The 17,670-nt window shown below is 45.4% G+C and overlaps 2 protein-coding genes across 5 annotated transcripts; one reads left to right on the top strand and one right to left on the bottom strand.

Annotated features, from left to right (window-relative positions):
- Positions 1 to 57: 57 nt before the first annotated feature.
- On the top strand, positions 58 to 6,747 carry EXOSC1 (exosome component 1). 4 transcript variants are annotated; one of them, XM_061402999.1, is made up of 8 exons: positions 58 to 167; positions 275 to 390; positions 2,835 to 2,909; positions 4,354 to 4,442; positions 5,211 to 5,244; positions 5,755 to 5,805; positions 5,936 to 6,020; positions 6,347 to 6,747. In XM_061402999.1, the coding sequence occupies exons 1-8, from the start codon at positions 137 to 139 to the stop codon at positions 6,451 to 6,453; spliced, it is 588 nt and encodes a 195-aa protein (XP_061258983.1). In that variant the 5' UTR covers positions 58 to 136; the 3' UTR covers positions 6,454 to 6,747. The 4 variants fall into 4 exon arrangements, with proteins under 4 accessions (XP_061258983.1, XP_061258984.1, XP_061258985.1 ...); XM_061403000.1 differs by lacking the exon at positions 2,835 to 2,909; XM_061403001.1 differs by lacking the exon at positions 2,835 to 2,909 and having other exon boundaries at positions 5,211 to 5,251.
- Positions 6,748 to 8,451: 1,704 nt separating this feature from the next.
- Positions 8,452 to 15,072, bottom strand: PGAM1 (phosphoglycerate mutase 1). The gene is made up of 4 exons (XM_061402998.1): positions 14,794 to 15,072; positions 11,122 to 11,396; positions 10,440 to 10,620; positions 8,452 to 9,539 (listed from the first exon to the last, which is right to left on the bottom strand). Exons 1-4 carry the CDS (start codon positions 14,930 to 14,932, stop codon positions 9,370 to 9,372), a joined length of 765 nt encoding a protein of 254 aa, XP_061258982.1. The 5' UTR covers positions 14,933 to 15,072; the 3' UTR covers positions 8,452 to 9,369.
- Between the last annotated feature and the right edge of the window lie 2,598 nt (positions 15,073 to 17,670).

The raw sequence follows: 17,670 nt of genomic DNA, 5'->3' as shown, positions 1-17,670 counted from the left end.
ACGTCTTCTGGAAGCGCTTACGGAGATTACATATAGAGCACACCAATTAGCGCGTTTCTTACTGCGGAACTGCACCAGGATATTGGCCAATGAGAGGTCGGCCTCATTTTCCTCGGGATTTGGGACAGTGGCAGTCATGGCGCCACCCGTGAGGTACTGCATCCCCGGTAAGTCAGCGGTATCCAGAGCAAATCCTGGGCAGGGACAAGGGCAAGAAGGCCAGACGATCAACAACTTCAGCGGACCCATGGCTGATGCAGCGTTTTTTCCGCAGGCGAACGTCTGTGTAACTTGGAGGAGGGCAGCCCGGGCAGCGGCACCTACACACGGCACGGCTACATCTTTTCGTCGCTTGCTGGCTGCTTGACAAAGACCAGCGAGAACGGCGCGGTAAATGGGGCAGCTTCCCTTCTCCTCTGTCTTTGTCTTACGCTGCCTTTGATTTCGCTGTCTTTAGCCAGGGTCCTACGAGCGCGTCTTTAGTGCCTGGTTCAGGAGAAGGAGTTAGTCTCTAAGTTTCTGACAGCTGGGATCCCCGCTGCTGGACACTTAGCCATCACAAATTAGTTGTGTTGTCTGGCTTGGCTGTGTTGCTGACACTCGGGGAAGCAAGCTGGGGAAAGAACGGAGGCGAGCTCAGCCGTGCTGTGAGCTGAATCCTGGCCAAATGTCGCCTACTTGTCCGGCTTCATCTCGCTCCGTTACCCGTGCCTCACTCTTTGCAGAAGTCCTACTGTCTTCTTTCAGTATCGCCAGTGGACCACAGAGTGTTTGTACACACGCCGTCTGTCTGGAACACGCTCCTCTCTTCCTTAGCCCGATTAAATCCTACCTACTCAGCGGAAGAGAATCCACCACCATTGCAGGAGACGCGGACTCGATCCCTGTGTCGGGAAGATTCCCCTGGCGAAGGAAATGGCAGCACATTCCAGTACTCTTGCCTGGAAAATCCCATGGACCTGGCGGGTTACAGTTCATGGGGTTGCAAGAGTCGGACACGACTGAGCGACTAAACCACCACCGTCCTTTAGATAACCTCACTAGTATCACTTTCTCAGAGAAGCCCTAGTCAAAAAAGGGAGTTTTGTTTTTTGTTTGTTTTAATACTCAGAAAGAGCTGTTGGGGTCAGTTTGCTTGTTTGTTGTGCCACACAGCATGCAGGATCTTGGATGAAACCCATGCCCCCTGCAGTGGAAGTTCAGAGTCTTAACCACTGGACCACCAGGGAGGTCCCAAGAGCTATTACTCCCTTTCTAAGCACTTAGTTCAGCATGCAATTAAACACTCAGTTATAAGTTCCCCATTAGACCCTTCCACTACTATGCACGTAGTGCAAGGTAAATGCTCAGGAGATGTTTATTGAACGTATGAATAATATTATTCTCCCTGGTTCCAGAAGCTGATCCATGATTAGCTTGGGATCAGATAAGCAGTTCTTGAAGGAGCGGCTTAAAGACTGGAGGTGGTGGTGGGGGGTGTTTAATCACTAAGTTGTGTCCGACTCTTGTGACCTCATGGACTGTAGCCCGCCAGGCTCTTCTATACATGGGATTTTCCAGGCAAGAATACTGGAGTGGATTGCCATTTCCTTCTCCAGGGGATCTTCCCAACCCAGGAATTGAACCCAGGTTCATTGCAGGCAGATTCTTTACTGACTGAGCTATGAGGGAAGCCCATATCTCTAGACAGTCCGTGGAATTCTCCAGGCCAGAATACTGGAGTGGGTAGCCATTCCCTTCTCTACGGGATCTTTCCAACCCAGGGATCGAACCCAGGTCTCTCACATTGCAGGCAGATTATTCTTTATCAGCTGAGCCACCAGGAAAGCCCTAAAGACTGGGATCATAGTAGAAAGAGAATTCAGTATTGACTAAACCTTAATTCTGCCTTAGGTAAAAAACTTAAACTCCCTTTGTAGGTTCTTACCTATAAAATGAGAGACTTTGTATTCGATCACTTTTGGGAATTTCCCTAGGATTTGAAAGTTTGTTCATTTTATAGCTGTGGGATGTGAAAATGAGCCAAATATACGTGGTCTCTGCTATCAAGGGGTACAGATAAAAACTGTAAGCAAATAAATGCTCAAATGAATGTGTGCTTACACGTATGATGGCTGCTCTGAAAGAATATTACAGAGTACCATGAGAACATGTAATAGGCAAATCCAACCTAGTCAGAAGTGATATTTAGTCTGAATCTAAAGGATAAATAAGAGTTGAGTGAGTGAGCAGAAAGAGCAGATTGAAAAGAGATCCTGAGATGGGAAAAAATTTAGTGAATTGGTGAAACTGAAAAAAGACCAGGAGAGCTGAAGCATATTGAACAAGGGAAAGGTTAAGAAAAGATCAGGCTCAAAAGTATCTTTCCTACACCAATAGCCAGTACCATGCTCAAAGAGGAAACTCTACAAGTGTTAAATAGAAGTAAACAAATATGGCCACTGTTATATAACATTTATTTGAAAATTCTAGCCTGTTCAATAAAATGACAAATCAAAAGAAAGATATAACTTTGGAAGAAAGAGTCAGATTATCCATGATTACAGGCAATGTAGTTGTATGCTGAAAAACTCTTAAGAAAATCACAAAAAAACTCTAGAACTCATCTAAAGTGGTAAGATTGTATCTTCTTGCAGCTTTCTTTCTGTGGCCCCTTGGCCCTCCTGTATCCTAAAATTTCTAAGGCTTTCTGCTCTGGGCTACAAATGAATCTGTAGTCCACCTGCCCATGTGACGTCAACTGTGGCCCAAGGTATCCCATTTTACTGTCAAGCCACAAATACCTTTATCCAAGGCTTAGCCAGGATATTCAGGTTTTATTTTTCTCTCTGTAGCTTCCTGTCATATCTGTGATGAGAGAAACAGAGTCCCAATTACTGCCAGATGTAGGAGCTATTGTAACCTGTAAGGTAAGTTGGTCTTAACCTCCCTGCTTAGGATACCATCCAGTGTTGAAATCATGATCATTATAGAACTGCACTGTCCAGTATGGTAACCAGTAGTCACATGCTGCTGCTAAGTCACTTCAGTCGTGTCCGACTCTGTGAACCCCATAGACAGCAGCCCACCAGGCTTCCCCGTCCCTGGGATTCTCCAGGCAAGAACACTGGAGTGGGTTGCCATTTCCTTCTCCAATGCATGAAAATGAAAAGGGAAGTCGCTCAGTTGTGTCCGACTCTGTGTGACCCCATGGACTGCCGCCTACCAGGCTCCTCTGTCCATGGGATTGTCCAGGCAAGAGTACTGGAGTGGGGTGCCATTGCCTTCTCCCAATAGTCACATAAGGTCATTTAAATTTAAATAAATTAAAATTAAACAAAATTTAACATTTATTTCCTCAGTTCCACTAGCTCCATTTCAAGTAGTCAATAGCCACAGGTGAATGGTGGTTGCCATGTTGGTCAACACAATTTTTCTATCATCACAGAAAGTTTTACTGGACTCTGCTGGGTCTAGAGATTTCTAGGGTAATGATCAGTGTGGTCAAGTTCAAGCTTATGTAGTCCTTTCACAGAGCTGGTTTCCTCATTATATAATTTTTTACTTTTGTCTGGGAAACAGGAGTACCAGAAGGTCATAAGGAGGTGTATTTTTGAACATCTAAAGCGAAACTTTTTCTGCAGAGAAATGAAAGATTTTTATAAAGTCTTTGAGGGCAAATGCAAATTAGTGCTGTACCAATTAGTAACTACAAGACATCAGTATTCCATGCCCATCCCCACCCTCTGCCAGTTAACTTGTAGCTCTTAGTTTTTCTCTATAAATAATTTCTCCAACAGAAAATCTATGTGGGGAATTCCTTGGCAGTCCAGTGGTTAGGACTCTGCACTTTCAGTGCCAAAGGTGCATGTCCAGTCCCTGATCAGGGAACTAAGATCCTGCAAGCCGCGCAGCGTGGCCACATTTAAAAAAGGGGAAAGGAAAAAAAGAGAAAATCTATGCATTATTTTGAAAATAACTGGACAGGCACAGTGATCCAAATATTACCCAGCAGCTGGAATGGAGACTTAAGTTCCATTCACACTACAGGCCTCTTGGTGAGATCTGCTAAAGGTCTAGTTAGATTTGCTATGCTTCCCTTGTGTATTTATGTTAGACCTGCACATTTTTGAAAATCTCTGCCATATTATTTCATTTGATTTCCCTCGGTAACTCTGTTTTAGGTGGCCAGAGTGGCTCTTACTCCACTTTATGAACATCACTTATGCAGGGATAAATACGAGTTAACTTATCTGAAATTCTATGCTTAGTAGGGATGCTTGGACTAAAATCCTAGTCTTTCCTAGTTGATTCCTGCCTCCTTCAGCTGACAATTGCTAATACTCTAATGCTGCCCTTTCCTCTGTTCCACAGGTCTCCAGCATCAATTCACGCTTTGCCAAAGTACACATCCTGTATGTGGGGTCCACACCACTTAAGAACTCTTTTCGAGGAACCATCCGGTAAGGAGTATTTTTGTCTTCATATTCGCCTCAGCGCCTGGAATGAGATTAGGATAGGATGGGAAACTGGGATTTTTAAGAACAATTACAGTCTATTCCTGCCCTGTCTCACCTCTTTGTGCTTTGATTCTCCCCACGTAGTATCTAAAGAAAATATTACAGTATGTGAGTTAAGACAGAAGGAAGATATTAATGAGATAGGACTTTAAATAAAACAAAAAAGAATTGAATAAGCTGGAGGTGCATTGTGGGTATGATTCATACCAAAGTAAAGAAGGCATTTTAGGAAGTACCTTTTTTTCTTGTGTTTAATATCGATTAACCCAAGCATTATAAGACAATAAAAAGGGTAGTGGGTGAAGTGGTATTTTTCCCCACAATGGGTTCTTTGAGAAGGGACAGTTCTTTTAAGCTAGATAATTTAACATCTGAGGCTCTTTCCACCCTCAGGATTCTGTGTGGTTCTGTGATGCTGCCATTCAAGCTCTCCTAAGGCAGCAGAGTTCCTTATCCTTCTCTGCCAAATTGGATCCACTTTCCTCTAGTGGGAGATATTGATAATCCTGTTCTGTTTGATCCAAGAATGGGAACTGATTGTTCCCTCAGGGTTAGGACAGGAAACATTTCTCCACTTGCTCCTCTGGGTGGCAGCAGGGTCCTGATCAGGACTTGTCCTCTTTGCTCTTATAGCTCTTTGTCTGCTAGGAGTCTGCAGGATAATTATTTCTCACAGATAATTAATCTTTCCGTTATTTCTTTTCTTTATAGCAAAGAAGACGTCCGAGCTACTGAAAAAGACAAGGTTGTTGGTTGGTTCTTATTTTTCTTCGTGGCTTTAGGAATCTGTCTTTTTAGATTATTCCAGTGAATTTCAAAAGTCTGTGGGAATGTGGAGTCCAAGGAATTTTAAGGTGTTCTCTACCGGAAGGTGTGGAACTCACCTCACTATTCCTTTCCTCTTCATAGGATTTTTCTTCTTTTTGTTGACCAGAGAGGAGCTAGTTTACGCTTTGTCTTTGAAGCCAGGTATTTATTCATGGCTGTTCTCTCAGACTTATTCTGGACCCTTTCAGAGCAGCCATAGTACCTTTTGTCTAAGTCAGATTCCTGATCAGGTTACTGAGTTCAGATCTTTCATTTATGTGATGATGCCACAGAAGCAATAAAAGTTGTTGATCTACTTGAGTAATGGTAGATCTACCATTGGGGTTCTACCCTCTGGAGTTAGAAGTAAACTAGCTCTACCCAGTGGGGTTAATAGTTTCATTATAGACCTCATCGGAGCTTTTACTTAACACTCCTTTCTTTACAGGTTGAAATTTATAAGAGTTTCCGCCCAGGGGACATCGTCTTGGCCAAAGTGGTATCCTTTATTCCCTGCAGACTTGTGGTCCTTTGTCAAAGGAAGAAATGGAAGTAGAGAAACCACTAAGTAGCTATGAGAGGGAAGACGTATAAGTCTTTGTTTTCCTTTACCAACGTGATGTGACTAGATCTCCCTAGGTGATGCACAGTCCAACTACCTGCTAACCACCGCGGAAAATGAGCTGGGCGTGGTGGTGGCCCACAGCGAATCCGGTGAGTTTGTCCATGCTTCCACACGCTTACCTTTTCCTGGGAGCTAGGGCTTGGGATTAGTCCACTGTTTTCCCTCGTTTTTTAATTATCTTAGAAGCAATGTGAGTGTAGATACTGACTACCGGGATTAGAATGATTCTCCTTATATAATCTAAGGAAAAGAGCCACTTACTCCATAAGTCAGTGGAACAAGCAAGGCTGTTTTCTGTATGAGGTGAGAGGTTCACTAGGCAGCTTGGTGACATCAGTTCACACCCACCTAAAAAGAGAAATGTCTCGAGCAAGTATCTGGGGTCCCAGCTCCTACACCACCTTTTCCCTTGCAGGTGTCCAGATGGTCCCCATCAGCTGGTGTGAGATGCAGTGCCCGAAGACCCACACCAAGGAATTCCGGAAGGTGGCCCGAGTACAGCCCGAGTTCCTACAGACCTAAGAAGCCACTTTCCCACGCAGAGGGGAAGCTGTTTTCTAAGAGTCCATGTGTGCGCGGCATCAGGAGGCTGTTTTTACTCAGACACCAGGGGTCGGTCAGCAGCCGCCTCTAGAGAAACCTTTTCTGTAGGTGGGACATTTTTCTTGTGAACCTTTCAGCGGGTTTTATTCTCTGGAGCAATTGCTTTTGGAGGCACCAGCAAACAAACTGTGTGATAGTAGATTATAGCCTGTTCTTTGAGTGTTACAAATGTGTATTTTTGCTATGACAAAGAAAACATTTTTATGAAAAGAATTTTAGTTTCTGTTGTCTCAAGTAGGGTAAAGAATCTAAACTGACATGACATCTAGAGCAGAGTCTTTGTAGACAATGCCTAATCACCTGTCTTTTTCTGTATTTTTTATGTTCTCCATACTTTTGAGTACTTGCTATGTGTCAGGCATGGTTGAGCACAAAATTACCAACTGTTGTTCTAAGATTCAGTACAAGCTAAGGAAACTAACATCCCATCAGGCTACTTTAGACTTAAAGTACTAAAAGTCTTCCTAGGATTACTGTGCACATCAGATAAAAAGCTAACTTGGAAAGCAAGCTGCTTAAATTTTAGAATAAGGGCAACATTCATACTGGGTCCCAGTACTCAGTAGTGTACCTTCTGGCAAGTTTCTGTTTTCAGCATGTTTCCTCTTCTGTAAACGAGATACTAGCCCTTTCAGAGGTTATCAGGATTGAAGATTATGTATATAACATGCCTCACCCAATGGCTAGCATAGAGCTTAAGAATTTTCTAGATGGTGTTACTTGTTCCTACTAGGACGGCATTATGGGCTTTCTCATATTCCAGTGATCTTCTCAAAGGCCTCAGAGAAAAGGTAAATGTGAGCAATGCCCCTTCCCAATTATGTAGATAATTACAGTCAGTCCTCCCTATTCATGGATGGGAAACCCATGAAGAGAGAGCCATCTGTTCTATGCCATCTTATATTAGGCACTTTAGCATCTGTTAATTTTGAGATGTTTATTTTGGCTGTGCTGGGTCTTAGTTGCTCTTCACTGCAGCATGCAGACTCAGCTGCGTGCATGTGGGATCTAGTTCCCTGACCAGGGATCCAACCCTAGCCTCCTGCATTGGGAGCTGAGTCTTAGTCACTAGACCACCAAGGAAGTCCCTGCTGCTGCTGCTGCTGCTAAGTCGCTTCAGTTCGTGTCTGACTCTGTGCCACCCCCAGAGACGGCAGCCCACCAGGCTCCCCTGTCCCTGGGATAATCCAGGCAAGAACACTGGAGTGGATTGCCATTTCCTTCTCCGATGCATGAAAGTGAAAAGTAAAAGTGAAGTCGCTCAGTCGTGTCCGACTGCTAGCAAGCCCATGGACTGCAGCCTAGCTTCTGTTAATTTTAGTAGCCAGAAGAGTCCTGGAATCAAGTCTCCCCTCTGCAGATAAGGGATGACTGTATATTCATTTTCTCCTGCAAGTGTAATTTCTGAGGAAGTTAGGTAACTGACAGGGATAAAACTTTAGGAGCCAAAAGGAAAAGTGTGAATCAAGTTTACAGTTTACTAATAGAAAGGGACTGGCTTTTTTAAGTCTAGTAAACAAACTTTTACCTTTCTAAAGAAGGTATAATAGTTTCAGAATTTGATTTTAGTAACCAGTACCATTGGGCAAGAGCTGTAGAGAGGCAACAGGAAAAAGAGTTCAGCTCTTCAACCTGCAGTGGAGAACCCAGTGAGATACATGGTATTTGGAACCCCCCAGTGATGACCTCTCAACACTTCTGGATAAGTCTTCCCTTGGCTTGGACGAGGACCATGCCCCAGATGTGCCATTCTGACTAGACTGTATGAAGGGAGTGGGTCCAAGAGAGAAAATGGCTGTGTGAAGTTGTGACTGGCTATCCTAAAGCCCTTAGTCATACACGAACTTGGGCAGTGAGAGACATTTCAAGTTGAATGTTCGAGTTGATTTCCTCAGGTAAGACATATCACACAGAAAATATTGCACATCACTCCTTTATTTTATACTGATCTGGAAAAAAGACATTTTTAGTACAGTTATGCTCAAATGAGTACTGGGCCCAAGTGCTGGGCCAAGCAACTGGAACATGATTCAGAAGTCAGGCACAGTGAGAGACACACTTGGACATGATCGAGAGGCATTCCGCTGCCACAAAACAAGTAAGGCAGGGGAGGGATTCTAAAACACACAGCAGGATGAACTCCTACACCTTAGACGCCAGGAGCTTATCCCATGATGGTGTAAGGAATGACTTATTTGCTGATGACCACATGTGGGAATATTTCAACCGCCACTAAAAACCCCAGAAGGGTTTTTGGTTTTTTTTTTTATATTTATATATATATATATTTTTAAAGTAAATGCAACGCAAAAACATTCAGGATTGATCCAGCCTTTTAGAGTCAGGGAGGAATATTTGATTGAGTCACCATGCAGGTTACATTCATCTTCCACTGGAATGACTAGAGCCCCGAGTCACCTAACAACTGTGCCCGGCTGGCCTCTGGGGACACGAACAGGCTCTTACTTCTCCTCATTGGTCACACCTCAGCATGGTTTTCTCCCTGTCCCCTACTCAAGCAGCTCCTTAGTAATAAACCACCATCAAACCCTCCAGTAACGACCTCTCAACACTTCTGGATAAGTCTTCCCTCGGCTTGGACTGAGGACCATGCCCCAGACGTGCCATTCTGACTAGACTGTATGAAGGGAGTGGGTGCAAGAGATAAAATGGCTAATGTGGAATTGGGAGCCGCTGGTCCCCACCTGCAGCTACAACTTACGATGCCTACAGATGTAATCAGTGGGACATGTGCCAGGGAGAGGTGCAGAGGAATAGGGTGGGCCAGGGCAGGGGAGGAGGGTAATCCTTGGGAAAGTAATCTGCTGCTTGCCCTCACTTCTTGGCCTTGCCCTGGGCAGCCACAGCCTCCATGGCTTTACGCACGGTCTCCTCATCCCCCAGGAACTGCATGGGCTTGATGGGCTTCAAGTTCTTGTCCAACTCATAGACCATGGGAATGCCAGTCGGCAGGTTCAGCTCCATGATAGCCTCTTCAGAGAGACCTGAAAATACACCTCCTCATGATCAGTCAAGCAAGATAAGAATCCACAGACCTCTCCAGCTTTACTATTCATCCTCCAGGTGGGGAAATGGGTCCTCCAAGGACTCTGGCAGGAATTAAAACAAGACACCCTTTCTGATACTTGTCATGAAAGTAAGGATCTATATTAGGGCAGAGTGATCACCCAAGGAATGCCCCCAATATTCTTTCTCAGCCACTGAACAGCAAGAAAAAAGGGATGAAAGGTATCCCTCCCCAAGGGGGATCTGGAAGCCCACAGTGAAGCAGGACTATACATCTTAGTATCTCAAACGTCCTATGTTGTCCATACAGCTGCCAAAACGTGGCACATCTGGGCCTCTGCTAGGCCCCTAAGTGAAACAACTTAGGATGCAAATTGACACTCATGTAGGGAGTTGTAATCAGGCTGTGGTTAAGAAGGATTTTTATCAGCAATTTCAACTAGCAATCCTAATCTAGAGGTAGGCATCTCAAACTTTCATGTGTATCTCCTTTGGGGAGAGATACTTTTCATCCTTTTTTCTTACTGTTCAGTGGCTAAGAAAGAATACTGGGGGCATTCCTTGGGTGATCACTCTACTGTAATAGAGCAATGATAGATGCACCTGGATGACAGACGCAGCTTCCAAATCAGGTCTGAAGTGGGACCTGAGGTTCTAACGTGTAACAAGCACCCGGTGGGGTGTGGCAGCCTCTGGTTCTGCAGATGATGCTTTGAGAAGCAAGGATCATGTTTCTACTAGGAGATACTCTGGACTGTCTCTAAGGCTCTCAGTACATCCAGCCCTTTCCTGAAGGTCTCCTTCATACTAAATCAGTCCAGAGTAGTGGTAGTTCTGCTTTACCCTTCCCTGAGGGCCCCTCTGAAAAGCATACATACCCTCCAGATGCTTGACGATGCCCCGGAGGCTGTTGCCATGGGCTGCAATTAGTACCCGTTTCCCCTCCTTGATCTGGGGGACAATTTCTTCATTCCAAAAGGGCAGAGCTCTGGCAATTGTGTCCTTCAGACTCTCACAGGAGGGCAGCTGGTCTTCAGTAAGGTCTGCGTACCTGCGATCCTAAACAAAAAATCCCAGCTTGCCAGTTATTACCAGCTGCATTTGTTCTGCCTATTCCTCATCCCCTAAGGGATCACAGTGATAAGTAAAAGTCTCTCACCAGGGCACTGAGGGCTTGGGAAGGGGGATTATTACTATCCTGCCCGCCCTCCCCTACTACCCACGACTGGGAAGACTGAATAGTCCAAAAGAAACACAACTTTGGGAAGGTGGGCCTCAAGGCTCTTCCCAAGTCACTTCACCTGTAGTGCAGTTTTTTAAAATATGGCAATACATGTAAAAAAAGATGGAAATTCTTTGTAGATAAACCACATAAACTCTTAACTAAATCTTTTAATGAGTAATGGTCATTCCTTGGAGAAGGCGGATTACAAAGGGGGATTTATCATAAATTAGAAACTCAGTGATCTAGGCAGATATTAATAAAAGCTAAAAGAGAGAAGTCCAGATTCTGATCCCCTGGTCCTGCGTGCAGCGAGCCAAGCTTCACTTTGTCCATACCTTACTGATGTTGCTGTAGAAGGGATGGTCGGGCTCCATGGGAGGTGGCGGGACATCATAGGAGCGCCTCCAGATCTTTACCTGGGCCTCACCATGCTTGGCAGCAGTTTCTGCCTTATTGAGGCCAGTCAGACCCCCATAGTGTCGCTCATTAAGGCGCCAAGTCCTCACCACTGGCAGCCACATTTGGTCAATGGCATCCAGCACTGTCCAGAGGGTCCGGATTGCTCTCTTCTGCACTGAGGTGAAGCAGATGTCAAACTCATAGCCAGCATCTGGAAATTTTAAGTTAAAAGTGATAAGCTAATGAGGTCCACTCTAGAGCCAGAATTTCCTCTTTTTTCTTTAGCCACACCACACGGCTTGTGGGATCTTAGTTCCCCAACCAGGGATTAAACCTGGGCCCTCAGCAGTGACGGCAAGGAGTTCTAACTACTAGACCGCCAGGAAATTCCCTAGAGCCAGAATTTTCTTACATATAAATCTCAGGTACAGACAACCTAAATGAAAATTATCTGGCTAAATATTTTGTATACCCTAAATATTTTATTTTACATACAGGAAAAAGAATATTCTGCCTTTGGGGAAGGTAACATTTGTTGATTTATGTTGCAGTTGACAATATACTTCCCAGCAGCTTCCCAATAATTCATCTAACCAAAGGCCCAAATGTATTATCAACGAACTAACCTGAGATCTGCGCTACTAATCCCCAGAGTGCTGTGCTTAAGCACATTTTAATTTTTTATTTGCTTTAATTCTTTTAACCTAAGGACACTAAAAACGTGGAGTCACTTAATAAACATTTTAGTTAATATTTATAGAAGGTTTACCATCTGTCAGGCATTGGACTAATAAGTACTTTGTATGTATTTTATTTAGTTTTCATAACAATCCAATGAGGTTATATCATTACAATCCATCTTACCGGGTAGGGGAAATATAAACTGCAGGAGTTAAGCAAATTATCTGAGATCACAGATATTACATGAAAGGTTAAAAACCCAGGTTGTATGACTCTAATCCAACTCATAACCACCATCTCTGGCTATCTCCATAGTTTCCTGACTTCTAAGGATTCTGATGTTTGTATTTTAGTTAGAACTGTCACTTCTGATTGACAATTACTAATATATTTCAGTCCTCTCTACTTTCTGGTCCAGGAGAAATGGGATTTTGAATTCAACAATTAGGATACAGCAAGAACTCTTAGAGGATGCTGATAAAACCAGTTTGTTGCATGAAATTGTATCCTCCCTAGAATATGGAAATCACAGTCTCTTCATCCACAGTTCCTTTCTGCTAGTCAAATTACTTGACTACCCTATATATCTACCTATCTACATTGTTAAACCAAGTTTAAGAGAAGCCACTCACTGGAGAAAGAGCAGACCTCTCCTCTACACACAGCAGTTATGAGGGGTGGTATCAAGAGTTATGTTGGCCCAACCAGTAAGTTACAACCATATATATCTTCGTTTATGTTTCACAAACCATTATTCTCCCTCCCACTTTAATGGGGAGATGTCCCTTTCCAGGAATCTGTTTTCTTACAGGAGGCTACAAGGCCCTCATTGAAATTCAGCACAAACTTTCCTGTGTGTTGCTTCGTACTGAGACCACCAACAGTAATTAAGGAAACGTGAATTTTCTGCCAGTCATTCAATTGAGAATAAGGCCAGTAGGAACTACACTGATGGGGGAAGGGAGGATTAGTCACCAGAGACTCACCAGCACCCACAAGGGAAAAGTCACATCTCATCGCTGAGCCTCAGGACAAGTCCTAGTAGACTCACTTACCATCTCCTCCCTAACTTTATGGGGAAGAATGATTCCCCAGTAAAAGGCTGAGTCACTGGGAAGCAACATCCTCAGTGCAAGGCTCAGCTGCCATGCTGAAAAGCTGTGGTTGTTTCACTGAATTTTCTAATTGCTGTGGAGTGCTGCACATTAGATACACAAATAGATCCCAGAGGAAAAGAGCAGTTCCCCTTATAACTCTCAACAAACTCTAAAGCCTCTTCCTTTAACTTGGCCATCAAACAAAGCAGAGTTAGGACGCTCCCACGGATGGGCTTAGCTGGTGCCATGTGGCCTCCATCCTCCCTTAGTAAGACGGCGTGATGAAACTCAGTTCTTGCTAACTTGCTCCTGAAATCATGCAAGATTTTATAAGCCCTATAGTACTTAAAGCCCTGGTGAAATTAATACTTTATTTTGGGCCTTTTATATTATTAGATTATTCATATGGTCTTCATCATTCAGAATTTTTGCTTTTAGTCATTGACTTTTTATTTAATCATCTGTGATGCCCCTAAACAGTTATTTTAAAAATTTAATGGGCTTTCTTTTTAAACTAATGCTACTAACATTTACTTAAAAACTCAACTAGGGTCTGTTATTTTAAGAGATTACAAGTTAAGGCATTTGACCAGTCTTAGAGGACAGTTGCAATTTGCTTTGTCCTGGGTCAGTCATCAGCAAACCACCACAGACCCATTCAGTTCTTCCTGCAGACAGGAGAGAAAATGGCCTCCTCTACCAGCACTTTCCCCATCCTGGCCTCTCCTAACTGGTATGAGGTCACACTGGGCCATCCCAAATTACTCACACACATTCTCAGCAGGATTATATTTCCCAGATTTGTTTCCAAGCCTTTGCTTCATTTCTAAAAGATCTACAGTGGAGGCAAGAACCTAGGAAGAGCAAATTTGGGCCAAATACCTGATTCACATCAACCAGGCATCAATGACCCATTTCAATGGCTGCTACTTAGTCGAGGTTAAAAGGGAGCAGAGCAGGATCAATGGAAGCACCTCCTCAGTCCGGAGATTCTTTGAATTGCTGGCAGCAGGGAATGCTTCCTTATTAGCATTTCAAAATCACAGAGAACCGTCTGCCAGCGGGGGCCAGCCTGAGTAGGCAAGCTTATCTCACTGCCACTTCCACCTTTACCTACCAGTTCCCTCGCACCTACCTGTTACTCATCCCCAGAACAGAGGCCAGCGTGGTGGACTAGGAATAAGATGTAACTTTGGTCAAGTCCTCTTTCCAACTCTCACTTTCCCAACTATGAAAGAGGGCCAGGGAGAGTTGGGAAGGAAGGGAATGAAATCTGTATACTTTATGGGGTTGTGAAGAGGATTAACTCAAAGCCTTCATTCATGCAACCACTCATTTACATTTGTGGATGCACTCTGGACACGGTTTGTGGAATGCTGCTAAACAGCATCCTACAGGAGCACGTGGAGGTCTTTGGTCAACGCGGCGCCGCGTCACTCCCCCACGGCGGGGAGAAGCATGTGGCCTGCCACTTCATCAGCCTCCCTAGCCTAGAGTAGGTTTGGTTGTAGCTGGGCATCCAATTTAGTAACCCGTCCCCGAGTTACTAAATGCTCAGACTAAGACGAGAGCGATTTCGCAAGGCGGTGTGGTGAGCGCAATAAAACTGCGCGGTGAGCGCCCGGGTCCTCTTCTTGGCTGGGTGACCTTGAGCAAGTCGATCCCCCACCCCCGGCTCATTTTCTGAACTGCAAAATACACTGTTAGAAAGAAGAAGCCTAAGGTCTAGACGTTCTCCGGGAGGGCGCGGGTGAGGCCAGGCGGCCGTGACCCAGAGGCGCCAGCCCCGGCCTTCGCAGCCCACATCCACCGCCCCGGCCTGCTACGCACCTCTCAGCGCCTGCCCGCCTCGCTTCGCCTCCTCGTGCCCGGCTGGGCTCAGGTCCGCGTCGTACCAGCCGCTGAAACGGTTCTCCAGGTTCCATGTGCTCTCACCGTGCCGGATCAGCACCAGCTTGTAGGCGGCCATGGCTGCGGTTCGGGATGCGGCGCAGACTGGGGATCACCGAGATTCCGGAGTCGCTGCCCGGCCCCCGGCTGCGCCTGCGCGCTTGCGCCCCACCCGTCAGCTCCCTTTCACTTGCACGGCCAAATCTTTCCACTAGCTCGGGGCCACCCTCCTCCCGCCGGGTGTACGCATGCGCTCCGTGCGGGCGCTGCAGCCGCCGGGCGGAGGGGGCGCTCTCCCAGGAAGACAGGGCGCATGCGGTCTCCGCCGCCTACCCCGCGTCAGCCGTGGCGGTCACGGAGCGCACGTAAGCGCCCAAAGGCGGTGGAACATCTGGGCCGTGCCCAGAAGTGCATACCGCCCGGAGTGTCATCGAATTGAATTGCAGTTATTCACAAGCCCTTCGTTGTAATAAAATGTTATTATTCCAATCGCGCTTGGCTTGCCCAGATCACTTTCCCATCCGAACACATTGTGATTCACACGCCTGCGTTCCAGTCTTCACTCTTTCATTTTATTCTCTATGTGGACACCGCTTAATCTCGCTCACCCTCGTCTGTAAACGAACGTAGTAAATATTCAGCTGGTGGCTATCTACCAGGAAGGTTTCCCAGGTGGCCCAATGGGTAAAGAATCCTCCTGCAATACAGGAGACACAGGAAACGCGGGTTCTATCCCTGGGTTAGGAAGATCCCCTGGAGAAGGGCGTGGCAACCCACTCCAGTATTCCTGCCTGGAGAAGTCCATGGACAGAGGAGCCTGGCTGGCTACATACCCCAGTGCATGGGGTCGCAAAGAGTTGGACAGACTGAAGTGGCCGAGCGTGAGTATATCTACCTGGAAAGTGCTCAGTAAATGGTGGTTGTTTCTATCTCATTTCCACGGACAATGATCTGCATAAGGACACCGGTTCTGACTGCTGCTGCTGCTGCTAAGTCACTTCAGTCGTGTCCGACTCTGTGCGACCCCATAGATGGCAGCCCACCAGGCTCCCCCGTCCCTGGGATTCTCCAGGCAAGAACACTGGAGTGGGTTGCCATTTCCTTCTCCAATGCAGGAAAGTGAAAAGTGAAAGTGAAGTCGCTCAGTCGTGTCCGACCCTCAGCGACCCCATGGACTGCAGCCTTCCAGGCTCCTCCATCCATGGGATTTTCCAGGCAAGAGTACTGGAGTGGGGTGCCATTGCCTTCTCCGCTTCTGACTGCTAGTTTGAAAGACTTGCTCTTCATTTAACACAGAGCTGTTTGTCCCAACTTTCCTAGTCTCTCACAGCCTCTGGTCAATGCCTCCTGGACCAGCAACAGTGAAGCAAACTCCAGGCCGATCAAACACTCCAGAAAGAGAAGGATTACTGCTTGTCCCTCCCCTACACCCAATCAGCAGTTTAAGTAGACAGCTTATCTGCTGTTTTATCTAGACAGCTTTCCAGTGCCCATGCCACTGTGTCCTGGTTTATTTCAACCTTGCCACTTTATTGAGCACCATACATGAGTCAGGCAGTGGGCTAGGGTCAAAGATGGGTAGAATGTGTTTTCTGCGCTTCATAGCAGGTGAAGTGCAAATAAGGCCCATGTGTAAAACACCTAACAAAAAAGTTCTGTGTGTTATACTTTGACAAATTATACAAAAATTTTTAACACACACTCATAAAGCACCTACTATGTATCAGGCAGTGTTTTAAGTACTTTACAAACATTAACTCATTCACTCCTCATATCCTCATGATGGCCTTAAGAGCCTAGTACTATTGATTCCCTATTTTTTGAAGAGGAAACTGAGGGATGAAGCAATTTGCCCAAGGTTGCAGGAACCAGGATTCAAGCCTAGGCTCGCTGCCTCCCAAGTCCGTGTGTGTATGTCTCACCTAATAGTCTCTGTGGGCTCCACGTAAATGTTGCATTTAGGGCACTTATTGACTTTAAAGAGTGGGAAGGGTTTGATAGGCAGAGAAAAGGCACTTTGTTAAAAACGTGAATCAAAGCACGTAAGACTGATTTTTAGATATGTCATCTACCGTCCGTGAAAGTGTTGCAGGGAAAAGTCAATTCTGACTCCATGTTGGAACTGTTTCTTTGACTTGCTTTCCATTGCTTTTTTATTATGATCATACATAATGGCCTGCCTCAGAGAATCCTGCCCCCCTGCCAGACTGTTAAACTCAAGTGCCTTGGTTCAGAACCCTGTCCATCTGCAGATGGCAGGAAAAAAGAAATGAACACATCCCCCTGTCCAAAGCTTGCTATTTTAGGAGATATTTGAAAATTAACGCCCTTTTTATTTTGCTTCCTCCCCTACCCCTCAATCTCTGATCCATAAGAGAAGCTGGCATCCAGACCCAGGGAAGATGATTATTTTGAGACATTAGTCTACCATCTTCTCGATCAGTCGGTTCTCCGAAGAAAGTCGTATTGCTTGCCTCAACACCTCGTCTCTTGGATTCACTGGCCTGTCATGAGACAAGCAGACCTTACTTGGACTCGGTAACAAAAGTTACCATGTCCAGTGTTTTAATGTATTATCTCAACCTTCTCACAATTCATATAATGTAGGTTGTCCATTCTACAGATGAAAAAACTGAGGCCTGGGGATATAATTAGTCCAAAGTTACAACTGCAGGCAGAAGTGAAAAAGAACCCAGGACTCAAACCCAGACAGTCAGTGGCCAAGTGTGCACTCTAACCACAATGTTCCACTGCTTCCTTCCTCTGCAGCTGGGAGAAGATGGAACTCAGTGACCAGAGAGGTCACTGGAATGGGGT

This window comes from Bos javanicus, chromosome 26 (genome assembly GCF_032452875.1).
Source record: "Bos javanicus breed banteng chromosome 26, ARS-OSU_banteng_1.0, whole genome shotgun sequence".
NCBI lineage: Eukaryota > Metazoa > Chordata > Mammalia > Artiodactyla > Bovidae > Bos > Bos javanicus.
This window is presented reverse-complemented; position numbering and strand designations above follow the sequence as displayed.